Source organism: Carettochelys insculpta, chromosome 30, assembly GCF_033958435.1.
Source record: "Carettochelys insculpta isolate YL-2023 chromosome 30, ASM3395843v1, whole genome shotgun sequence".
Lineage (NCBI taxonomy): Eukaryota > Metazoa > Chordata > Testudines > Carettochelyidae > Carettochelys > Carettochelys insculpta.
The window spans coordinates 14,270,999-14,296,188 of NC_134166.1; the positions used below are offsets into that span (position 1 = coordinate 14,270,999).

The 25,190-nt window shown below is 47.8% G+C and overlaps 1 protein-coding gene across 1 annotated transcript; it reads left to right on the forward strand.

Annotated features, from left to right (window-relative positions):
• The first annotated feature begins 829 nt into the window (after positions 1-829).
• On the forward strand, positions 830-24,658 carry LOC142004070 (uncharacterized). Its single transcript, XM_074981490.1, has 8 exons — positions 830-917; positions 5,998-6,074; positions 7,798-8,151; positions 8,985-9,323; positions 11,120-11,319; positions 13,956-14,061; positions 14,584-15,254; positions 22,464-24,658. Exons 2-8 carry the CDS (start codon positions 6,017-6,019, stop codon positions 23,706-23,708), a joined length of 2,973 nt encoding a protein of 990 aa, XP_074837591.1. The 5' UTR covers positions 830-917; positions 5,998-6,016; the 3' UTR covers positions 23,709-24,658.
• The last annotated feature ends 532 nt before the right edge of the window (positions 24,659-25,190 follow it).

The following is a 25,190-nucleotide window of genomic DNA, read 5'->3' on the forward strand; positions in this document are numbered from 1 at the left end:
GGCCCATCCTCTCAAAGATTGGCTGCGCCAAAAAATTCATTAGCATTTTAAGGCTGCTTCATGACAACACGACTGCCACAGTATTGAGCTACAATAGACCCCAAAGCGACCCCTTTGAGGTCAAAATGGAAGTCAAGCCCATCACTGTTCTGCAGCTTCATTGCCATGACCCTTCACCCCACTGATGGCAAGATTCCAGATGATGTGAAGGTTGTCTGTAGAATAAATAACAAGAAATCCTGTGGCACCTTATAGACTAACAGATATTTTGGAGCATAAACTTTCGTGGGCAAAGATCCGCTTCATCAGATGCATGAGTAGGGGGATTGGTTCAGAGGAGGATTTAAAAAGGCGGGGGGTCTCAGTAAAGGGGAGGGCCAGAGCTGCCAAGGTCTATTCAGTCAAGGTGGAAATGGCCCATTATTGGTAGTATACATGAAGAGAAGAGAAAACAAGTCAGATCAGTCGGGGGGATGTGGCCCATTGTCAGATTGTAATGTGGCGGTGTGAACATCAACAGCAGAGAAGCTGCTTTTGTAAGGGGCCAACCACTGCCAGTCTCTGTTTAATCCTTGGTTGACGGAGTCCAATTTGCAAATAAATTGCAGCTCAGAGATTTCTCTGTCCATTTGATTTTTGAAATTTTTTTGTTGTAGGACGGCTACTTTTAAATCCGTTACTGAGTGTCTGGGGAGACTGAATTGTTCTTCTACAGGTTTTTGTATGTTACCGCTCCTGAACTTTGCTTGGGCTGATTCAATAAACCTTTGCCTGTTTACTTTCACTTTCCCTGTCACTCAGAGGCTGCACTAGCAGCAGGAAGAGCTGGGGCGCGTGACAAGGGAACAGGCACAGATTATTGTTTTTCTCCCAGCACACCAAGAAGATCGGGGATTCTGATGCTGCTGGGGCAGAAGGTAGGAGATTCCCCTCCCACCTGGGGCTGATTTGTTGCTGGGATTTTCTTTACAATACTTTTCCAAGCGCTGCTGGATGTCCCCTTCAAAATGGCTACTAAACCCCGAGCTGCGCTTTACTGACTCTGCACAGAGCCCAGCTGTGCACTTGTAATGGAGTCACAGCTGCAGTAGCTTCACATAGTCCCTGGATGTAGCCGGGCGGTCCCACCCTTTATGGGATTGTGCCTGGCAATATATGGAGATGGGACTTTTTCATGAGAAGGGCAGAAACCCTGAATTCCTAACATGTTTCTACAGCACGAACTGAAGGTGTGATTGCAGTGCAGGGGGACATGTACACCTTCCCTGGGCTGTGCAGATCTGCCCCCGTCAGAATTACACCCTCACACCTGTAACTGTAGTAAAGTCCTTGTAGCAAAATCCAAATCTGTACTTTCCTTGCACCTTGTGTCCTCGTTTACCCCAGTGCAAACTAAGTGTAAAATATGTGGGCAGATAAGAATACTGCTACTATTTAACCCTTGTATGCTGAGTGGAGCATAGGTCATCTGCAAGTCTCCTCCACTTCACTCTGTCTTGGGACAAAGCTTCTAGCTGCCTTCAGGAGTATCTCAGCTGTTGTCCTTCTATCTCAGTAGATCTTCTCCACGTTGTCCGAGGTCTTCCTCTTTTGCATTTTCCTTGCAGGTTTCATGGGAGAGCTTGATGGACGATGCTGGATGATGGTTTTCTGACAGTGTGGCCCAGCCATCCCCACTTTCTTCTCTTGAGTTGAATGTCAATTGGTTCTTGTCCTGCTCTGTTCCAAAGCTCCTCATTTGTGATGAAGTCTTGCCGTTTGATGTGACGGATGTACCTCAGGCGTCTGTTTGTGAACCTCTGTAGCTTGTGATTTGAAGACTTTTTAGGGGCACCAGGTCTTGCATCCATACAAGAGCCACTCTTCACATTGGTGTTGAAGATTCACAGTTTTGTGTGTACAGATATTATTTGTGAACTCCATATGGGATGGAGAGTCTTGAATACAGCTGTCCCTTTCCCTTTTCTAGCACTGATATCCTTATCTGGGCCTCCATCTCTGCCCATAATGCTCCCCAAGTAGGTGAACTTCTCCACTCTTCCAGGTCATCCCCTCCCAATGTGATGGTGTTGTTGTTGGACTGGTTGATCCTCATTATCTTGGTCTTTCCTTTGTTGATGCTCAGTCCAGTCATTTCAGCAGTTTTGTCTAGTGTTGCCACCTTTTCTTTCATGCTTTCATGTCGGTGCTAAAGGAGGGTGACATCACCAGCAAAATCAATGTTCTCTCACTGTTTGAAAAGTGTCCACTGAATGCCTTGTTGGTGGCCATCTGTTGTTCTGCTCATAATCCAGTCCACTGTGATCAAGAACAGGAGAGGTGAGGATAGGCACCCTTGTCACACACCCGACAGCATGCTGAAGGATTCTGTCAAGACACCATTGTGAACCACTTGGCATGTCGAGGGTTCATATGTTGAATGAATCGAGTTAATAATTTTGGACGGGATGCCGGGGTGTTGCAACAGGTTCCACAAAGGGTCTCTATCAACACTGTCAAAGGCATTTTCAAAGTCTATGAAGGTTATGTACAGGGGGGAGTTCCACTCAAGCAACTGTTCTAGGATCACTGTGAGAGTTGCTATTTAGTCAGTACAAGGTCTCTTGCTTTGGAAGCCGGCCTGTTCTTCCTTGAGCTGTCTATCAATTTCTGTCTTCATTCTCTCCAGGACAATCCTATTGAACACTTTTCCTGAAATAGACAGTAATGTGATGCCCTCCAGTTCTTTCATTCCTTCAGGTTGCCTTTCTTTGGAAGCTGGATAAGGTAGCCATGTTTCCAGTCTTGTGGGATCTCTTCAATGTCCTAAATTTTCCCAAATAGATTATACATCATGTTGACTGATGTCTCACTACCTGCCTTGATTGCTTCTGTGGGGATGTTGTCTGGACCAGTTGCTTTTCCGCTTTTCAGATGGGCAATGGCTTTTCTGATTTCTTCTTTTGTAGGTCTGCTGCTGTTAATTTACAGAGATATATTTTCAGGTGGTAACTCGGGAGGTTCCTTGAAGGCAGGGCGGTTCAGTAGCTCTTCAAAGTGTTCCAGATAAGAATAGTAGCAGTAGTAGGTAGTCTGTAATGTCCAACGATGGCATCTTGAGCTTGCACAGGCTCATCGGTTGTGGACTTGCATGTGGCTGAGGAGTCCAAGCTTTGAACGGCGTGGGCGTTCACAGTGGGGGCAAGGGAATTGTCCTGGCTCTGTTGGTGCGGCTGCTGCTGTTGCTTTCTTCCTCTCACGAGCATCAATGAGGTGTATGCGTTGCTGCTCTTCAAAGTTGTCATACATGTGTCGTACGAGAGCATGCCAGCCTGTTTGGTCTTTTGCATGCTGCTCTAGCTGATCTGGTTTTAAACCAGCATGAGCAATGTTGGCCTTCACGCAGTCTTCATACCTTTTGTGAGGCCTACCTTGATTCCTTTTGCCCTGGGAGAGTTCACCATAGAGGAATTGCTTAGTGATTCTTGACTCCTCCATTTGTATGACGTGCTCTGTCCAGTGAAGCTGGGCTTTCAGAATCATGGCTTCAATGCTTGTGGTTCCTGCTCCATCCAGGACTTCCAGGTTCGTAACTCTGTTCTGCCATCAAATGTGCAGTACTGACCTCAGGCTGCGTGTGTGGAAACGCTCCAGCAGTTTTATGTGTTTTCTGTACAAGGTCCAGGTTTCACAGTCATACAGGACACTGGTCAGGACTCCAGCCTTGTACACTTTCAGTTTAGTGGACTGTCAGATATTGTGCAGATTCAACACTCGTGCTCTCAGACGTCCTAGTGCCCCGCTGGCCTGGCAGATTCTGGCATTGATGTCTTTGTCAAGGGAGCCGTCATTGGCTATCACAGTGCCAAGGTACTTGAACTCCTCTCCTGTTTTAAACTCTGTTCCTTCAATAAAGATTGAAGCGGGGAGAGCAGCAGACGCTGGAGCAGGTTGAAACAGCACCTTGGTCTGCCCTAGGCTGATGGTCAAGCCAAAGGGGCGAGCGGCATCAGCAAACATGTTGACGATGAGCTGGAGATCAGATTCCTTGTGCGCCATAAGTGGACAGTCATCAGCAAAAAGGGCTTCAAGGATGAGCCTCTCAGGCGTCTTGGCTTTAGCATTCAGATGACGAAGGTCGAAAAGTGACCCATCAAGTCTGTACTTTATGTAGACACTGTGGTCCAGGTCCCCGACTGCGCGGCTGGGAACGCATGTGAAAAAGAGGTAGCTCTGAATCACCAAAGCACATTTTATCCTCATTTAGTTGTGTGAAGGGGCCTTACAATGGGAATAAATGCAGTTCACATGTACTATGTCGGCATGGTGTAAAGGGTGTAAAGCAGAAACAGGCCAATCAAATAGCATCAATTTTGTAAACCATCACACAGAATTGAAGGGAGAATTTTACCCCATGTAACACAAACCAACCAGCTCACCTCTATGGAACGGAACTCGGGGCTTGCTTACACTTAGAATGCTCTGTCAATGCAGCGTGTCAATGAAGATACCATCTATGCTGATGATAGAGTTTCATGGTGTGAAAGTAGACACCAGAACTTACTGTCCTCCCCACGTTGGACCTGGTTGGTCTTAATAGCCGTGTCTACATGTGCACGCTACTTCGAAGTAGCGGCACTAACTTCGAAATAGCGCCCGTCACGGCTACACGCATCGGGCGCTATTTCGAAGTTAACTTCGACGTTAGGCGGCGAGACGTCGAAGTCGCTATCCTCATCAGGAGATGGGGATAGCGCCCTACTTCGACATTCAACGTCGAAGTAGGGACCGTGTAGTCATTGCGCATCCCGCAACTTCGAAATAGTGGGGTCCGCCATGGCGGCCATCAGCTGAGGGGTTGAGAGACGCTCTCTCTCCAGCCCCTGCGGGGCTCTATGGTCACCGTGGGCAGCAGCCCTTAGCCCAGGGCTTCTGGCTGCTGCTGCTGCAGCTGGGGATCCATGCTGCAGGCACAGGGTCTGCAACCAGTTGTCGGCTCTGTGGATCTTGTGTTGTTTAGTGCAACTGTGTCTGGGAGGGGCCCTTTAAGGGAGCGGCTTGCTGTTGAGTCTGCCCTGTGACCCTGTCTGCAGCTGTTCCTGGCACCCTTATTTCGATGTGTGCTACTTTGGCGTGTAGACGTTCCCTCGCAGCGCCTATTTTGATGTGGTGCTGCGCAACGTCGAAGTTGAACATCGACGTTGCCCGCCCTGGAGGACGTGTAGACGTTATTCATCGAAATAGCCTATTTTGATGTTGCTACATCGAAATAAGCTACTTCGATGTAGGCTTCACGTGTAGACGTAGCCAATGGGTGTCACAAGGAGAGGGGAGAAAAATTACTCTTTAGCCTCTAAAAATAGAAAAAGAAGCAATGAGCTTAAATTGCAACAGGGAAGGTTTAGGTTGGACATTAGGAAAAATTTCCTGTCTGGGCATTCAAGGACTGTTATAAATTGCCTGGGGAGGTTGTGGAATCTCCATCATTGGAGATAATTAACAGCAGGTTAAATAGGCATCTGTCAGGGAAGGTCTAGATGGCACTTGGTGCTGCCATGAGGTCAGGGAACTGGATGACCCTTTGAAGTCCCTTCCAGTTCTAGTGTTCTATGCTTCCATGTTTTCCCCTGTGCATCACTTTTTTCCCTTCAGGATCAGCATCCTGAGGGCTCGGTATCAACATTTTTCAGACTTGTAATTTCCTGCAGGATGGACACTGCATTTTCCTGATCAGCTGTGGGACAGCAGCAGGGATAAAACCTCCCACTGTAGCACTCAACCAGGTGCCATCTTTTCCCTGTCTGCCACCCACTGCCTCCTTCATGGCACAGCCTTTCTCCACTCCCAGGGCATCCCATGGACTGAACAGACTTCGCTGATTTTTATGGAGAACTCCATCTCCTCCTGCCTGCAGGGCAAGTGAGAGGAGAAGCAGACCTTGGGGTTATAATTCTGGAGTTTGAATAGTGCTTTGGGCAAAATTCATGTGTTCAGGGCATTTTGCCCTCTCTGTTGCAGATGCCAGTCTGTCTGAAGCATGATGAAGTTGCATCCTAGATGGTTGATTCTCTTGGTCACACTCTGGACTCTGAGCAGTAAGTACTTCCTGATTTGGTCTTCTGCATCTCTTAAGAGATTGATTTGCCTGGGAGTCCGTGGTATCTGGGCACTCTTATAAGGCTTAACAATCCTTTAACTGTAAAAATCTCCAGTGTGATTTCCTATTTACACTAAAGACTGGTTTAAAAAAAATCCCTCTGTGACAGTTTTTGGAGAAAAAAAAAATCTTTACCTAAAGGCTTTTGACTTTTCCACAGGAAAATTGCAGAAGGAAAAGAACAGGATTTTTCATTTTGGTGTTAGAAAAAAGAATGTCCAAAACTTGGAAAGTTTTGGGGGGTTGGCTGAAAATAGTCCTGTGATACCTCCTGGGAGGTGTTGTTCAGTGTCCTCATTCTCTTTTATGGGCCAAGCTCCCACTCTGGACTACAGCTTCCATGATGCTCCACATCCAGGACTTCCTGAGGTGCAGCTTCCGCTTGTTGAGATGGACTGATGCAGCTTGGGAGATGTAGTCTAGCAAGAAAGCCCAACCTATGGAAGAGAGTTGGAGCATGAGATGTCTAAACTACAACGCCCATGAAGCCCTGCAGTAACGTTTCCATATGCACAACTCAGCTTTTCAGTTCTGGGGCTAAAAATTTTCAAAATTTGAAAGTTTTGATGGAAATTATATTTCCTTGTTTTTAATTGAATATTTTGATGATGGGGCGGAGAGACATTTTTGACCAGATCCACTTATCTGCTCGACAGCTGAGATCCACTTAACCACAGCTATTTAAAACAGAGCGTCTGGGTCTTCACTACAAAAATAACTTTGAAGTTGAGCGTCTACACATACCCTACTTCAAAGTTAAACTTTGAAGTTGGGCACTACTCCATTCCCGCGCCTCCATTCCTGGAAGCTGCACGTCAGGAAGTCCTGGACGTGGAGCATCATGGAAGCTGTAGTCCAGATTGGGCGCTTGGCCCATAGAAGAGAAAGAGGACATTGAACAACATCTGGGAATGGAGTAAGGACTTTGAAGCTGGGCTGCTGTCTTCGGAGTTAGCTTTGAAGTAAGGCAAAATAGGTGTAGACTCTCTGCAGGCTACTTTGAAGTTAGTTCCCAGTGCGTTGGTGGTGTTGTGATTTTAAAACAATATGGCCGTGTCTGCACTAGCCCCAAACTTCAAAATGGCCATGTAAATGGCCATTTCGAAGTTTACTAATGAAGCGCTGAAATGCATATTCAGCGCCTCATTAGCATGCGGGTGGCCACGGCACTTCGAAATTGATGCTGCTCGCCGCCACGCGGCTCATCCCGACGGGGCTCCTTTTCGAAAGGACCCCGCCTACTCCAAAGTCCCCTTATTCCCATCTGCTCACAGGAATAAGGGGACTTCGAAGTAGGCGGGGTCCTTTCGAAAAGGAGCCCCGTCTGGACGAGCTGTGCAGTAGCGATCCGCGTCCATTTCGAAGTGCCGCAGCTGCCCGCTTGCTAATGAGGCGCTGAATATGTATTTCAGCGCTTCATTAGTAAACTTCAAAATGGCCATTTACATGGCCATTTCGAAGTTTGGGGCTAGTGTAGACATAGCCTATGTGATTTATTAATAATGAACTACATAAGCACGGTCTCTCTGCAGGAAATGGAACATAACTTTAACTTTGTGGCGAGTTTTTCCATGAGACCTTACAAATGTATGAGGAGGGAGAGGGGAACCTGAGGTTCAAATGAAAAGGCTCTGACACACTGATCTTTGCTTGCCTTTAAGGGATTGCTGGAACTCAGTCAGCCATCACTGCTCAGGATGGAAAGAATGTCACCCTGAACTGCACCTTCTTTTCTATACCTGGGATAAAATTTCAGCGCTTGAACATCACCTGGATAAAGGAAAGAGACAAGGGACCAGCTCTCCTGGTTCACAAGTACTACTGGGGCATGGACCAACTATACAAACAGGACAAGGATTACAAGGGTCGCACACAACTTTTCCCTAAGAAGTTCCCTAAAGGAAATGCCTCCCTAAGTCTCTGTCATGTCCGCATGGAGGACGAGGGATCCTACGGCTGCTATGTCAGCTCTGAACTGAGATCCATTTCTGGGAGGATTCTCCTCTCCGTGATAAGTAAGATGGCGGCTCTTCTGCACTTTTCTAGCTTCCTGTCGAGGCCCCCGGCACTGGGGTTACCTGGCTGTGTCAGAGGCAGTATAGTTCTCCTCTTGGCAAAACTGTGGCATAAACCATTGATGATTCTGCATGAGTCAACTGAGTCTATGCCTCTTAGACACAGCAAGAGGAAGTGGTACTGGGCCACTCCCCAAGGCAGGGGGTCATTCGGAGGCACCTTGCACAGCTCCAGCCATCTAACTAGAGTCACTGAGTTCAATATGAGGGTAACTGGGTGGAATTTAATGGCCTGTGTTATACAGGTGGTCAGATTAGATGATGTCCCTTACACGCTGCGAAATTCTGCCTTTCCACACAAGTGTAGGCCAAGTAACCCTACAGTGTCTTTAGTCCTGTAGTGCCTCTTCCAGGTAAAACGATAACAACCAGCTACGACTGCTGGGTAAAGGAGGTACTCTTTCAGCTTAGGCAGTAGAAACTCATGGTTTTGGTGTTGGAAAGCACCCAGGTCACGTCCCCACTGATATCCCAGTGGTGGGGTGGTGAGCATGCACGCTGATGATGGCAAATTTTGGCACGGGGGCAGGAGTGCAACAGGGGTGCAGAATATATTTTTCAGAGAGAGAAAATATTGACAGATAAATGCTATGCTGTGGATTCTTCTGAGATGATGGAAAATCTGCCTGTGTATGTGTGCTGTGGGTGTGGTCTGTTGTGTGAGGTGTTTTGTGTGTGGTGGGCACAGAAGGTTTCTGAAAAATTAAACAAAAATATTTGCAAGAAGTGAGGCTGGAGCTGGGATGAATAATCCCACCTTGCTTTTCTCTAAGGGGAGACTGAGGTAGAGGAGACCATCAGCGCTCACCTTGGAGAGGACATCACCCTGAACTGCTCCTTTGGACCTGTGGCAAACCACCAGTCACTGAACATCACCTGGAAGAAGGCACCAGACCTCCTGGTTCACAGCTATTTTTCTCAGCTGGACCAGCTGGAGAAACAGGATGAGGCTTACAGGGGCCGGACCCAGCTGTACCCAGAGAGATTCCATGAGGGAAACGCATCTCTGAAACTCAAGAAGGTCCATCTGACGGATGAAGGCCTCTACACCTGCCATGTCAAGCCCAAACTGGGCCATTTTTCTATGCGGATGCACTTGACTGTGGAGAAAGGTAGAGCTCCTCTCACGGTTCAGCAAAACCCCAAAGCTTGGCAGCCAGTATAATTTGATCGGCTCAGACATACTACAGGTAGAACCCCTCTAATCCAGCACTCTCTGGTCCAGCAACATCAGCAATCCCGCTAATCCAGCACTTTCTGGTCCAGCAACATCCACAAATTGGCATTATTTTAGTTAGCTGGACAACCACTTATCCTGGATGTGGCCAAGTTTTCTGTGGTCCAGTAAAATTTGTTTCCAGCCACCAGTCCTGGATCTCAGGGTTCTGTGCTGTTATTTAGCTGTAATTTACCCCTAAATGTCTTCTAAGAGCCCATACATGATGCATAGTAACAGCGAGGCCGTGTTAAGTCTGTATTTTAACAAAACAAACAAGCAGTCATGTAGCACCTTAAAGACGAACAAAATGATTTTTTAGGTGATGAGCTTTCGTGGGGCAGACTCACTTCTACAGATCTGGAAATGGCGCTGAACGGGGAAAGCTCCAGGCTTAGTATTACTGTTGAAAATTCTCACTAGCAACCACAGAAATACTAATCCTGCAACTTCTCCTCACAACAAACCGTGTTGCCAACTTTGTCCACATATTTACTCCAGAGACACCGTCACTGGACCTAACCTCGTCAGTTAGAACATTAGGAGCTCATACTCTTGTACCTCAACCAATGTTATATATGCCATCATGTGCCAGCAGCACCCCTCTGCTGGGTATATCGGACAGACTGGACAGTCACTTCACCAAAGAATGAATGGGCACACAGCAGACATTAGGAATCGGAATATGCATAACCTGTCAGTGAGCATGTCGGCGGAGTGGGCTGTACTGTAAAAGACCTGAGAATATGTGTCTTAAAACAAAGAGACTTTGACACCAGATTACAAAGGGAGATATCTGAACCGGAGTTTGTGCTCAAATTTGATACTTTGCTATGTGGCCTCAGCAGAGATAGCAATTACCTTATGCATTACAAAGACAGCTGCCCCCTCTGTGATATTTGTAGTGATCTCAGGCAAGTCACTTAACAGGCACTAAGTAAATAATTTTGCAGTAAGTAATTTTCTCCTGCCCCTCACCCGAATCTTCCCTCCTGTCCTATGTAGCTGATTTGTCAGTTTTCATTTTGATTGTTTTTGTTTGTATCTCTCTGTTACATATTCGTCATGCCCATTCACTTCCAGCACCATTTCCGGCTCTGATGAAGTGGGTCTGCCCCACGAAAGCTCATCACCTAATAAATTATTTTGGTAGTCTTTAAAGTGCTACAGGACGGCTCGTTTGGTGTTGTTGTTTTTGTTTTCTAAGAGCCCAGTAAATGTTGGCAATGCTGCTAGACAATATTGACGTCCCACAGTCCGGCAAATTCTCTTGTGCAGCACTGCCCAGGTCCCGAGGGTGCTGGACTAGAGAGGTTCGACCTGTCCTGGGCTCTGCACTAGCTCAGGGAAAAGAGCTGGATGGCTCAGTGTGGGTAAGCAGCACTGGAGCAGGGAGCTGGGGAATGGAAGGGGACACATCATGGGAAGACCAGATGGAGCTGGAAGAGGGTGGTCTGGGTGAGAGAAGAACAAGCAAGAGGAGTGATGTTGGGGGGGGGGGGGGGCTGAGTGAGATGGGGGTGGGGTGAGGGAGGAGTGGGAGGAGACTGGGGCTGGGGGCTGGGATATCCAATCTGGGCATTAGTTCCACGGTCAGAGGGACCTGCCGAGTGTTGTGCTTGTTTCGGGGGGGCGGGGGTTGAATTTTCCCACCTCTCTGCTGAGTTTTTCGGACTCTCTTGTCTCTCGCAGCACCAGACCAGACCCACTCACCCCAGCTTTGGCTGCTTCTGCTTTGTGTACTCATCGTACCACTGGCATATATTTTCCTGAAGTGTGGTCTTCCGTCCCTGCAGCAGTCAGTCAAGCACCTACACATGGCTAGAGCCTCAGATGCCTCGCAGTCAGTAAGAGACAGCCCACCCCAGCTCTCCCTGGGTGCCAGCCTCCAGGTAACTCTATTTCCTTCTTTGCCTGTATGTGGCGTGACAAAGTCAGTCTTATTCCTGGGCCTCTGGCCTCTATTCAGTCCACTGGTCCCACTTACGGGCCCAGTTGCCCTCGCTGGGGCGAGGGGTGGTCTGAGGGGAACCCAGCCCCTGCCCACTTGTGCCGGGTTCCGGCCCAGCGACCCTATGTGACTGCTAGTGGGAAGGGCTGACTCCCTTAGCCCCAGGCACAGCAGCTATTCTCCCTGGGCCACATCCCCAGACGATTCCCCCTGGCACTTTCTCCAGGCTGCAGCAGTCGCGAGTCCCCGTCTCCCTCTGCTGCAGCTCCTCGCTCTCCCTCCGCGGTTTCTGGTGTTCCTGATCCTCTCCTCTGCTCCTCTCAAACCTGCTCCCTCCCACTCCTCTGGTCTCCTCGTGTCTCCCCACTCACCTCTCACACTCTCCCCGCCCCTCCCACTGTGAAGGGCTTTTGAAGGCCTCTTATCAGCCCAGTCCTGGGGTCAGCTGGCCCCCGTTAGGCTGAGCCATCTCCCACCCAGCTGCCTGATGCTCTGCAGGACCTCCTGCTTGTTGGGGCGCCCTCTGAGGGGGCCCTCTGCCCTGGCCCTGCCACAGTGGGTAACAGGCCCTGTTCGAGAGCCCCAGTAAGAGCACCCAGAAGGACAACTGGTGTGAGAAGAAGTCTGTGCTCCAACAGCTACGCTGCTGGTTTTCGGGGTCTGACACTCAACTCAGTGGCCAGCGGTACATCTCCACGGCAACCACAGCTCGGTTATGGCGAGTTTGCTTGCAGCTACGCAAGTCGCACGGGCAGCCTTTCCCCTGGAGCATCGAGCCCCTTGGCCTATCTCTACGTCTATCATGGGTCGCTGGGTCCAGCTGCCTCGGCGGCTACGTCTGCCCTGGAGGATTTTGTCGGCAACACGATCGTTTTGCTGACAAAACCCACGGAGCGTCCGTATTCCCAGCACTTTTGTTAACAGCCGTACCCCACTCCCTGCCAGGGAGAATGCCTGTTGGCAGAGATCTGCATGTCCCCTCATGCAGGGGGGAAACTGACAATCCCTGTGTCAGCTGGGGATTCTCCATCCCTAGAGGTTTTGAAGTCCTGCCTTGACAAGGTCCTGGCTGGGATGACTTAGTTGGGGTTGGTCCTGCTTTGGGCAGGGGGCTGGACTCAATGACCTCCTGAGCACCCCTCCAGCCCTGGGATTCTGGGATTCTATGATCTGTCGACAAAGCCAGTCTGGACATTCCAGGGGACCCTCCGTTGACAGACAGGGCTTCCAGGACACCAGACGGCTCTATCTGCAGTGCTTCCGGTCTGCCGTTTTGTCAAGAGAGCAGCTGGGCGGTCTGGTTGCTCTCTGTCCACAGAGCAGATCGCTTTTCCCGTCTGCTTCGCGCTTTGGCCGTTATCTGTTGACAGAAGTTTCCTCGGAAGATATCTTCCAACCAAATCTTCTGTCCACAAATCCCTGTAATCTAGACATAACCATGCATTTTACTTCCCTTCAGCAGGCTTCTGTGACCAAGGAGTACCCATGCTAGTCTGTAGCTTTGTAAATAACAAGTGGACCTGTGGCACGTGTGTTAGGTCAGGAGGTTTCGTGGGTAAGGTCCCATTTCTTCTGTGCATTAGACTGTGTCTGCACTTGCAAATCACGACAAAACTCCTGCTGAAAGACAGACATTTTGCCCTGAGAAAGGCCCACGTGCACGAGGCCAAAGGGGAAAGTACGCTGGTGCACCCTGGTGCGGAGCACCAGTAACAGAGTGGCCCGATGGGGGAGGGACTCTGGATGCTGCCAGACAGGTCCCCATGCCAGTACTGGGCGTGGGCAGCCCACCCCACCCGACTTGCACCCCTGCTTCTCCTGTGCTCTCCCGCAGGGGCCCAAGACACCCCACTGTGGCCCCAGCAACAGACAGCTGGTAGTGAGAGGATGAGTCTTTACCCTGGTGGACTCAAGCCAGCAGACACAGCTCCTGGGTGATACTGCCAGAGCGTACCCAGGCTCCAGCGCCAGGGCTTGGGCAGCCAGACAGCATGCCCTGGCCAGTCCCAAAGATCTGCTGCCCTGAACAACGCCAGGGATCCAGCAGACAGGCAGTTCCAGGGACCCACCAGACTGCCAGCACGGTCACTGGGGCCAGGCAGAGTGTTGGTCACCTTTCCGGCCCAGAGGCCCCCCCCTCCCAACCCCACTGACTCCCAGTATCCTGCCCTGCCTCCTTCATCTCCCCACATCCCCACCTCTTGTCCTTTGTCCTTCCTCTAACCCCAGACCTCCTGCCCTGAACCTCCGACACTCCATTCTACCCTACAGGTACTGTTGTATCACAACCTGCCCAAACCCAGCCCTGCGTGCCCCGAGCAGGAGGGTTCCCACACAAGAGCACCTGGAAGAAACATAAGTTACTTTCTCCCTGAACAGTGCTTTGTTGGCAGAAGCGCTCTTCTGCCTACGGAGCGAACGGTGCTATTTTATCAGTAGAATTGCCAGCAAAAGGCTGCCACTCTGCCTGACTTTTCACGACACTAAAATCTATGGTGCAGACGTAGCTTTAGAAATGTTCTTTTGATTTCTACTCCTAACCAATTTGCTTCCTCTTCTAATATGAATCTTTCCAAGGAGCCAGCTGGGAATGAAAGTCCAAGATCTGCAAACCCTGAGCTCATCCAGGGCAGTACTGAAGCAGGAGACCATGACAAGGGGGCGCAGAATCCCAGAGAAGAAGGTAAGATGTTGAGCGGCATGAAGGAAGGCCAGCTGAAAAGATGCACTGAGACGTCTTGATTTAAAACTTGCCCATAATGGAGAATCCCCCATGACCACCTTGGTTAATACCTCCCAGCTCCAGTCTGCATCTGTCTAGCTTCAGCTCCCAGCTGCTGGACTGTGGTAGACATTCCTCTGTTAGACTGTATAGCCCATTAGCTCATATTTTTTGCCCATGCAGAATCATTCCTGTGGCTTTTCTCCGACCTGTCACTCGAGGGAGAAGTATGGGGGAAGACGAGCGGGGAGGGAGCAGAACAGGGGCCTGTAAAAGCAGGGATTAGTGTAGACAGGGGCTGTCATGGCCCTTCCCTGCGCTGGGGTTGTGGACGTGTGGCTGGTGGCCCCCATGTCCCTCCCCTCATTAGCATCATTCTCTGGGGCAGGGGCGACTGAAGGCTGTATCATGCGCAGAGAGTTTAATATTCCACTGGTAGCTAAAGTTAAACAATAACCAAAATGTTTCTCCTCCTTTTTGAAGACTGGCTCTTGGGGCCCACGCAACAACTCCTAAGCCCTGATGGACACTGTGCTGATCTCCCTGAGGATGGCAATGAAGGACTCATGGCTGCTTTTGAAACAGGGGGACTTTCAGACTCAGCATTTGGTTCTCAGGAGTCACACCCAAGCCTAATGCGTAATATTGCTCTCTTGGGAGAGACGGGCTGTGGGAAGTCCTCCTTCATCAACACAATCCGGGGCCTGGATGATGAACATGAGGATGCTGCCCAGACAGGGGTAATTAACACAACAACGGAGAAGAGTTCTTATCAGCACCGGAACGTAATACTATGGGACACACCGGGAATGATGCTGGAAAAATTTTCACTGCACAGGGACATGGACCTGAGCCAGTGTGATATGTTCCTTATCTTCTCCTCTAACAACTTCACACCCTTCCATGCTAACCTTGCCCGGGAAATCCAAGGAATGGGGAAGAAGGTTTATTTTGTGCGCTCCAAGGTGGACGATGACCTGTACAATAACACCAGAAAGAAAGACTTCAGTGAGTCAAAAATCCTGGAGCAGATCCAGAGCACCTGCACGGAATTCCTGAAAGAAGAAAACCTCAACGGCTTACCGCTTTTTCTCCTTTCTTGCAATGAAAACAGCCAGCATGATTTTCCTCATCTAGAGAAATATCTCGGCCTTGCCTAGACGCTTAAACTGTTTCCATTCATAAGCCTGTATCCCAGAGAACTTTGGCTCTTTGGCCGTGGCTACACTAGCCCCCACCGTTTGGAAGGGGCATGGTAATGAGCCACTTCGGCAGAATGCTAATATGGTATTGCCATGAATATGCAGCACCTCATTAGCATAATGGCGGCTGCATGCATTTTGAAAGTGCCGTTCGTGTGGACGGGGGCCGTTCGAAAGGACCAGTGGTCTTTGCAAGCCCCTTCTTCCCATTTGGGTTTGGGACGAAGGGGCTTTCGAAGTGCAGGGTGTCCTTTCGAAAGTCCCCGTCTCCACGGGCAGTGGGCGTTTCGAAAGCAACACTTTTGAAACGTGCACAGCTGCCATTATGCTAATGAGGTGCTGCATATTCATTACAGCACCTCATTAGCATCTGCTGAAGTGTCTCATTACCATGCCCCTTTTGAAAGGCAGGGACCAGTGTAGCCAGGGCCTTCCAGAATAACTGATTTAGAAAATTAATGGGTAGCAGGTTTAAAACTAATAAAAGAAAGTTCTTCACTCAGCGCATAGTTAACCTGTGGAACTCCTTGCCAGAGGAGACTGTGAAGGCCAGGACTGTAACAGAATTTAAGAAAGAGCTGGATAAATTCATGGAGGTCAGGTCCATAAAAGGCTATTAGCCAATGGTAGGAATGGTGTCCCTGGCCTCTGATTGTCAGAGGCTGGAGATGGATGGCACGAGACAAATCGCTTGATCATTATCTTTGGTCCATCCCCTCTGGGGCACCTGGCACTGGCCACTGTCGGCAGACGGGCTACTGGGCTGGATGGACCTTTGGTCTGACCCATGATGACCGTTCTTATGTTCTTAAATAAGGCTGCTGTGTAGACTTAGCCTAAGAGAAGTTGTTACAATTCATAATTTCTCACCAAAGTTCTTATTTCAGGCAAAAACCTTTCTTTTTGGTTTGGGTCCAGCAGCTCACCTCCATCCCTGTCATTAGTGTTCTCTTGTTTCCAGGTCTTGTCATGTATCCTCCCAGGATGTGGAGCAGTCTTTGAAGCCATCTGAAGAGCATTGTTGTTTCCTTCCCATGCCTTATACAGAATTTCCCCAGAGTCTGAAGTCTTTGTTCAATTTCCCCATACCTGTGAAAAGTTCCAAATTCAAGATGGATTCCAGCACCATGTGACTTGGTCACATGTCTCTGTAGGACCAACCATAATTCAGGTTCACAGGAAAAACAAGATTATTCGCAGATCATTGCTTTGAGCACCAGGCCATTAAGTTCCCTAAGTACCACTAGTGGCCTTCCCTTAGAAGGCCTAGATTAGGAAGCAGACTTGTACAGTAGACCCCCCGGTTAGGCAAGGGTTCCATTGCCACTCACCCTTGCGTGACCCGAATTTTGCATAAATCAGTGGTGGCTTTTTTCCCCCATGGAATGAATGTTCTGCACCCGGGAAAGTAGCAGGAGCACCTGGAGCTCCTTTTGAAAGGTAAGTCCTAGAGCTGGGAAGCCATGGGAGGGGGAGCAGGAGGGCTAAGCCTGGGTGAGGGCTGCAGGTGCCTGGGGGAAGCTGAACCAGAGCTGCGTGCAGGGGGGTTAAACTGTAGCCGGGGTGGAGGTGGGATTGAATCGGAGCAGGGGGGTTGAACCAGGGCTGAGAGTGCCCATGGCTGCTGCTTTCCCAGGGCTCCGGCGCTGGAAGCACCCATGGGTGCTATTTCCCTGGGGCTCTGTGCCAGGAGCGCCCGCAGCTGCCACTTTCCTGGGTCTTGGCTGCAGCTGGAAGAAGCCGCCCCCCGGTGGGGGGTGAGCCAGAGCCACGTGGGGGCAGTGAGTGGGCGGAGAGGGGCTGAGCCGGGCCGTGCGGGGCCGGGAGGGGGTTTGAGCCAGGGCTGGTGGGGGGAGCAGGATTTCGAACTGCGCTTAACTCGCGTTAATGCCAGTGAGGTACGACTCGAAGTCGCGCATTTTCCTGCACTACGGATTTCTGTCTGCAAATCCAGGGGTGACGCCTGCACAGAAATCAAATACACACATTCAGGGGATTGAGCAGCCCTGCATTGCTACACCGCACGCTGAGCTCTCTGTAAGCCGAGCGCTCGTGTGCCCGCCTAGGAGAGATTCCACTGATTAGCAGAGCGCCGCAGCCGGGCTCCGTGTTTCTCATTCACACAGGCCTCCGCCCACGTTCACACTATGGTGCGCTGTGGCGGGGCCTCTTGCTCTCGGCCTCTTCTGAGGGGTTGTGCCCCATAAAGGACCTCCCCCATGAGTAGTCCTATGCCGCCATCACCTGGGTCGTCGGTCCCTGGGGCCCAGGTAATTACAGCCATGCTCAGGCTTAGGGACGCCTTCAGCCAGGCTCAGCAGCTTAGTCACTCAGGCCCAGCGGCTGATCACACGCATGGTCAGGGCCCAGCGGCCAGGCCCATGCAACCATCAGGCCCAGGGGCCTAATCCATACAGCGCTTGGTGTTCCCCCTCCTTGGCATCACAGGGGTGGGGTTAGGGGGCCCTTGGAGACAGGACAACTTGGTTCTCTTGCCAGGTCTGCAAGGGGATTAGGGTCTAGGGGTTAGAGCAGGGGGGCTGGGAGTCAGGATTCCCAGGCTCTCTCCCATCTCTAGGAAGAAAGTGGGGTGGGGGGATGTCCTTGCAATTACCACCTCTGCACCCCCCCTCCCAGGGGAAATCACCAGCTTCTGTTCATTGCTTATCATAGAATCATAGAACAATAGAGCTGGAAGAGACCTAAAAAAGCCATCAAGTCCAGCCCCCTGCCCTAGGCAGGACCAGACCCATCAGATCAGCCCCGCCAGGGCTTTGTCGAGGTGAGACTTAAACACCTCCAGGGATGGAGACTCCACTACTTCCCTGGGGAGACCATTCCAATGCTTCACCACCCTCCTAGTGAAAAAGTTTTTCCTAATGTTCAACCTGGACCTTCCCAGCTGCAAATTGAGACCATTGTTCCGTGTTCTGCCATCCGTGACTACTGTGAACAGCCTCTCTCCAGCCTCTTTGCAGCCTCCCTTCAGTAAATTGAAGGCTGTTATCAAGTCCCCCCTCAGTCTTCTCTTCTGCAGACTAAACAGTCCCACTTCCCTCAACCTTTCTTCATAAGTCATATGCTCCAGCCCCTGAATTATTTTGGTTGCCGTCCGCTGGACCCTCTCCAGTGTGTCCACATCCTTCCTATAATTGGGGATTGCTTATGTTTTTCTTGGAGCTCTGTCTGCCCACTGACAGGGCTCCAGCCCATTTCTCTGCCGAGAACTGATCCTATTGAATTCCAAGCTGCTGCAAGAAATCATTTCCGAGTATTTTGACAACAGTCCAACCCAATGTGCTTCTCTCCGCACCGGACTGGGCCCCAGGTCAGTCAGGCCTTTTGTCAAGGTACAATTAACTTTCAAGAATCTGGTCTCATGTTCACGCTCTCTTGCTGCAATAACGCATTCTGAATTGTGCCCTGGACTTTGTTCCGGGGTTATATTTACTTTCACTTCCATTCTGACGCAGACAGCAGGAACAGAAAAAAGGAGACAGAAAACCAACTTCATGTTCATGTGCTTCATTTCTCCCCGTAGCTCAAGCAAAAACAGGCATTTAAGGCTGGAAGACTAGAAGGTAAGACCCTCTCCACTGGTGTGCACCTTTAAAATTATCCTGGTACTCGATTTCGTGGCTGGCTGTTATTTGCTTAAAAGCTGAAGACTTCTTAAAAATGTCTGCGCTGCCCTTAAAAATGGCTGCCCAGCGTGAGCACCCTGATGGATTTCACCGCCCTGAAGCCTGATTTTAAACACACAACCACAGCCTGCTGTTGATTCTAGCTATAGAAGTCATCAGAGTAACCATACATGGGTGTCTGAGCTGTGTGGGTATAACATTCCTGTGTGCATTTGGGGTAAAATTTACAAAAGCACCAGAAACATAGGACCAGGTTTTCAGTGGTTGCAAACTAGGGAGCAATTATCACAGGGCATGCGAGAAAATTTCTGTAAAGCCAGACAGGCTGGTTTTGTTTAGTAAGGTTTGTCCACTTAATCATACATATATTATGAGCCTGTCACAGCATAAACTAGGTTATTGGAAAGTTTGAAAAAAAATTTGAAAAAGTATTCATGCTCAAAAGCATCATGTTTCACAATTCTTTTTATTCTAATTTCCTCTTTGCATATCTCAGTGACCTTCTGAACCATTGAATTATTGAATGGGGTGCGGGGTGGGGGCAGAAATGATCCATCTTTATTCATCCCCAGGAGTGAAAGATTTCTTATTTTGAAAACGAATCCTTTCAGATGGTTTGGAATTACAAAAACCCTTTTCCCACCCTGTAAAACTATTCTCAGAGCTGTGTTAGCTTAAAAAAAAAAGAAGGAAAAAAGAAAACAACACACACAAACAACCAAAAAGCCAAAAAAACCCAATCAGTTCTGCAGCACCTTAAAGACTAATACTTTTATTTATTCGGAAATAAGCTTTCGTGGGTGAAACACGCTTCTTCAGATTTTGGAGCAAAAATGAGAATATGGGGGAGGGGAAAAGAAGAAGGAGGAAGAGAAGGGGGAAGTCACCTATCGTTAACAGGACCTGTTAAGTTCAGTGGGATGTGTGCCATTCCCATGAATATCAAAGGTGGGGAAGTTATCCTTGTAAAGTACAAAGCAGCATTTCCCAAACTAATTTGGCAACAGAACACTTTTGGGCTTAGAATATATTGACGGAACACATCCATGCTGGGTGTGGGACATGGGGGTTGGGGGCGTAGCAGGTTTTTATACCCAAATATTGTTGCATGTAAAGCTTAAAAGCTGATTTTAAAAAGTTAGGTTTTTCAGATGTCTTATTTTACAAAGAACAAAGTATAACAAAAGAAAATCAACTGAATTAACAGCTAATGTCCTGACAGGATGGTTAGCAACCTTATAATTAAGAACAACAATTAAAAATTGAATACCAATCTGAAAAAAAAATCAATATAACAACCGAGAGAAAGATGGTTAGTATCCTTCTTTTGCACAAAAATAGAAAGAACAATATTGTTCAGAAATGGGCTGTCCTACCTCAAAGCTTAAAAACATTTTTATGAAAAGGAAATGCAAAATAAATTAGAAATGGAAAAATATTTTTTAAATTTTGTGTTTTTATAAATATTTATTTTTACAGAAAACTACTGGAAAATAAAAATAAGTAACATTTGGCAGCTTTTTTAATGGGAAGAATATTTTTGCACCTTTTCATTGCAAATCTACTTAATATTAGGAACGATGCAGGAGAGTTAAATCCTCCTATCAGGCACAGCGTGACATGATCTTTCTGAACACAGCTCATGCTGAAACCATCCAAATTGACTCTGATTATTTCGGCACAAGTTCCAGAATAACCACTATACTATTATGAATGTGTTATAAATGTTAATATGCCTACAATTTAAATGCCATCCAAATACCTTCTTTTTTTAAAAAACAACAGGAAGTCCCGTGGTACCTTATAGACTAACAGATATTTTGGAGCATAAGCTTTCATGGTCAAAGACCCGCTTCTTTGTCAGATGCACGAGTGAGGGGTTCCCAAGGTTCTTGAGAACTTATGCTCCAAAATATCTGTTAGTCTATAAAGTGCCACAGGACTCCTTGTTGTTTTTGAAGATACAGACTAACTCACTACCCCTCTGATATTTGCCACCTGAGTTTTTTTGATACACACATAATTTCATATTTAATACTTTAGATGGAAGAATATCGCTAGCATCAAAATTTGTTCACAGAACACCTATTCACATCATGCGGAACACCAGTGCCCACAGAACACAGTTTAGGAAATGCTGGCATAAGATAATCGAGATCTCTGTTAAACCCCAGGTTAAATGTGTTAAACATGCAAATCAATTCCAATTCAGATGTCTCCCTCTGTAATCTAGGGGTAAAAGCCTTTTGTAACTAGGTTGTACTTTACGGTCCATTATTGAATGTCCTGGGAGAATCAAGTGTTCCATAAATTCTTACATTCTTAAAGGCCTTTTGAGCAAAGGGGCCTTACAGTAGGCATAAATCTACACTGGAAGAGAAAACCTTATAGCACAAGTGACCTGTTCTATAAAATAATGTTACATAGAGCACTGGTCAATATATCTATATGCAAAATATTTTTCATTAAAAACAGTCCATTTGTCGAAAATGAAGATTTTGTATAATTTTTGCAACATTTTTTATTTTTTTTCAAAGAAATTGCCAAACAAAAAAAAGAGGTTAGGGGGAAATTGTTGGATCTTTAATCTCAGAGGAATAGTCGTGTTAGTCTGTGGCTTTAATAAAAACAAGCAGTTTCTTCTGCTGACTTCTGTTTCTCCATAACAAAATGTAAAGAGGAGGGAGGCCATAAAAACAGTCATAACAACACAGTCTGAAAAACTGAAGGAAGAAAAACAATTCTAAACTGTCTCTGAGGGATAGCTGCCTTAGTCTGTAAGTTCAAATGTAACAAGCTGTCCTGTGGTACCTGAGTAACAGAGAGATAGCCCTGCTAGTCTATAGACTGTCAAAACAAAAAAGCAGTCCAGTAGCACTTTGAAGACTAACAGAATAATTTAATGACCTGAAAGTCTGCATTTTACTGAAGATGAATTTTCACAACAGTTTGGAAACAGAGGCGGCTGAACTCTTTTATATTCAAATTTGACACATCAACATGTGGTTTGAACAGGGATGGAAATTTTCTAGCTCATTATAGGGGCTCTTTTGAACATTTGGCTTTATCTAATTCTTGACTCCGCCCCCCCACCCTTCTGCCCCTCTGCTCTCTGATTTGTTCACCTTGATAACATTTTTCTAATTTGTCAACCTTGATTACTATTTTTCGTTCTCTGTGCCTTAAATATTGAGTCTGTTCTGGTATGGCTGTGGTCTGAAGAAGTGGGTCTGTCACACGAAAGCTCATCACCTAATAAATTATTTTGTTAGTCTTTAAAGTGCTACTGGACTGCTTTTTTATTTTGTGGTACCTTAGAAACTAAGAAATTGATTAAGTCATGAGCTGCCATGAATAAAACCCAGGAGACTTCTGATGACATCTGGTAATTTCCTATTAACATTTTCTGGAATAAGTTCGTTCTGAGCTTTCAGTGATGCCTCCTTAATTAGCAGTAAGAAAAAAGTCTGTGTTAATAACAAGGAACAATAACATGTGCTTTCCGTTACTCATCCAGGAACAACGGTTGAGATATGATTTTCTTCTGAAGCAGAAAAATGCCCTTGATGGAGGAATACTTAAAGCTGTTGTGAGAGCTGGAGGATCACGAACAGATATGGCTTCTGCAGCAAGCAGCCCCAGTACCCATTCAGAAAATGCTGAGCTGAACATCGCTGTGATCGGAGAGTTGGGCTCTGGGAGATCGTCCTTCATCAATGCCATCCGTGACCTGGATGATGAAGATAAAAGTGCTGCAACGACGGGACTGGCAGAAGTCACAGCAAAGCCAACTCCGTTTACGTTTCCCACACACCCAAATGTGACCTTATGGGAACTTCCGCCCATCGGGACCCCAACATTTCAGGCAGGCAGCTACCTGCAGGTGGTGAATTTTGGACGCTATGACCTCTTCATCGTTATTGCCTCAGGTCGGTTCAGACTCAGCCACGTCACACTGGCCAGGGAGATCCAGAGGATGGAAAAGAAATGCTATTTTGTGCGCTCCAAAGTGGACACTGATTTGCAAGCTGCTGCACGACGCCGGCCCTCCAGCTACAATGAAGAAAGCATCTTGCAGGAGATCAGAGAATACTGCAGGAAGACTCTGGAGGAAGAAGGGGTGAAGAACCCCCAAATTTTCCTCATCTCCAACTGGTATTTAACCAAGTATGATTTTCACCTTCTACAGGAGACTTTGGTGAGCGAGCTCTCCAGGGACAAAAAGCACGCTCTTCTTCTGGCCCTGCCCAACTACTCTGAGGAAATCATACAAGAGAAGAAAGAAGCCCTGAAGCAGGGAATTTGCTGGGTAGCTGGTGCTGCATGCATTGGAGCCCTTGTACCTATTCCTGGTGTCTCAGTTTTTTGCAATGTTGCTGTCTTAGTAAAGTACATGAGGGCTTACAGCAGAAACTTTGGCTTGGATAGAGAGTCCTTCACCCGACTTGCCAGACGATCACACACCACCACACAGGATCTGGAGAAAGCTATTATAAAAACACGACTGGCTGAAGAGATAAACCACGCTTTTGTAATCGCACTAGTGGCCTCTTTTGCTTTGGTGTTAGCCAGTTCTTACTTTGTGTGGGTACCTGTGATTGGTATCGCCGTGAACGCAGGCATTTCTTATATAGCGTCTTACAGAGCATTGGATTCGTTTTTAGAAAGTGCTGCCGAGGATGCGAAAAATGTGCAGAGGACAGCTTGGAAACCTGGGACTGTAGGTCAAGAAAGAGAAGCTTCATCAAAAAAAGTCAATTAGCCAAAAGCTTTGTAAGGATACAGCTTTTTTCTGGAGCCGTATTGTTATAGGGTTACCACATCTGACTTTTCAAACAAGGGGACACCGCAGTGAAGGAGTGTATCTGTATCGGTATCTACCAACTCATGTTTTATTAATGTACTAGATATACTATGACATATGAATACATCGTGAGTTGGTAGATATTGATACAAATTCGTTCCCTCTCAGGTGCGTACAGTTTATTGAATGTTCAAATATAGTAACCCAATACTGAAAGGCCTAAAAGCCAGACTGAAAGAACGATTAAGGGTCTGGAGCACAAGACCTATGAGGAGAGGCTGAGGGATTTGGGCTTGTTTAGTTTACAGAAGAGAAGACTTCGAGGTGATTTAATAGCAGCCTTCAGCTTCCTGAAGGGGAGGGTGAGAAACTGTTCTCAGTGGTGTCAGATGGCAGAACAAGGAGTAATGGTCTGAAGTTACAGAAGGAGAGGTGTAGGTTAGATATTAGGAAAAACTACTTCACCAGGCAGGTGGCGAAGCATTGGAATGCGTTGCCTAGAGAGGTGGTGGATTCTCCATCCCTAGAGGTTTTTAAGTCCTGGCTGGACAAGGTCCTGGCTGGGATGACTTAGTGGGGGTTGATCCTGCTTGAAATAGGGGGCTGGACTCGATGACCTCCTGAGATCCCTTCCAGTCCTGTGAGTCTGTGATTCTGTGACGCAGAGAGGGTAAGATACACCCATGCTAGGTCTCTGACTTTTTTGTGCACAGCTAAAGAATTAGAGCTCTGTAACTAGATGTCATTGTGCCAAGATATCATTGTGTTAGATGGTAACAGATATCTTTGTATTGGATTGTAACGTAACTTGTTAACACCTGTACTTTGCTAGCATATAGGAAGTAAACAATAGCCTTTTGTAACCTCACGCTTATAACTGTAGCTTAAATAAACTTGTAACTAGTTAAGCTCTGAGCCTAACCATTTTGTTAACCCTTTTGTCACTGCAACACAGCCGGCACAACAAAAGAACTTTAACCTTTTGGTTACTACAGCCTGGCCGTGGGTGAGTGTGCTAGGAGCTGCCTCCTCTAACAGTAAAAAACTGGGTTGTTTAGGACCCAGGGGAGTACCTCACCGCACATTACCTGGCCACCGGCTAACAGCTCCCTGACTATGGCACTAGGCAATGCAGTATGGGAAGGAGGTGGGCAGCCCTCGGTGGGGAAAGAACAGGTTAAGAGCGATTTAGAAAAGCTAGACGCACACAGTTTCATGGGTCCAGATTTAATGCATCCCAGGGCACTGAGGAAATTGGTAGAGGTCATTGCAGAGCCTTTGGCCATTGTCTTTGAAAACTCCTGGAGATCGGTAGAGGTCCTGGATGACTGGAAAAAGGCAAACGTAGTGCCTATCTTTGAAAAAGGAAAGGACAATCCAGGGAACTATAGGCCGGTCAGCCTCACCTCAATCCCTGGAAAAATAATGGAGGGGATCCTC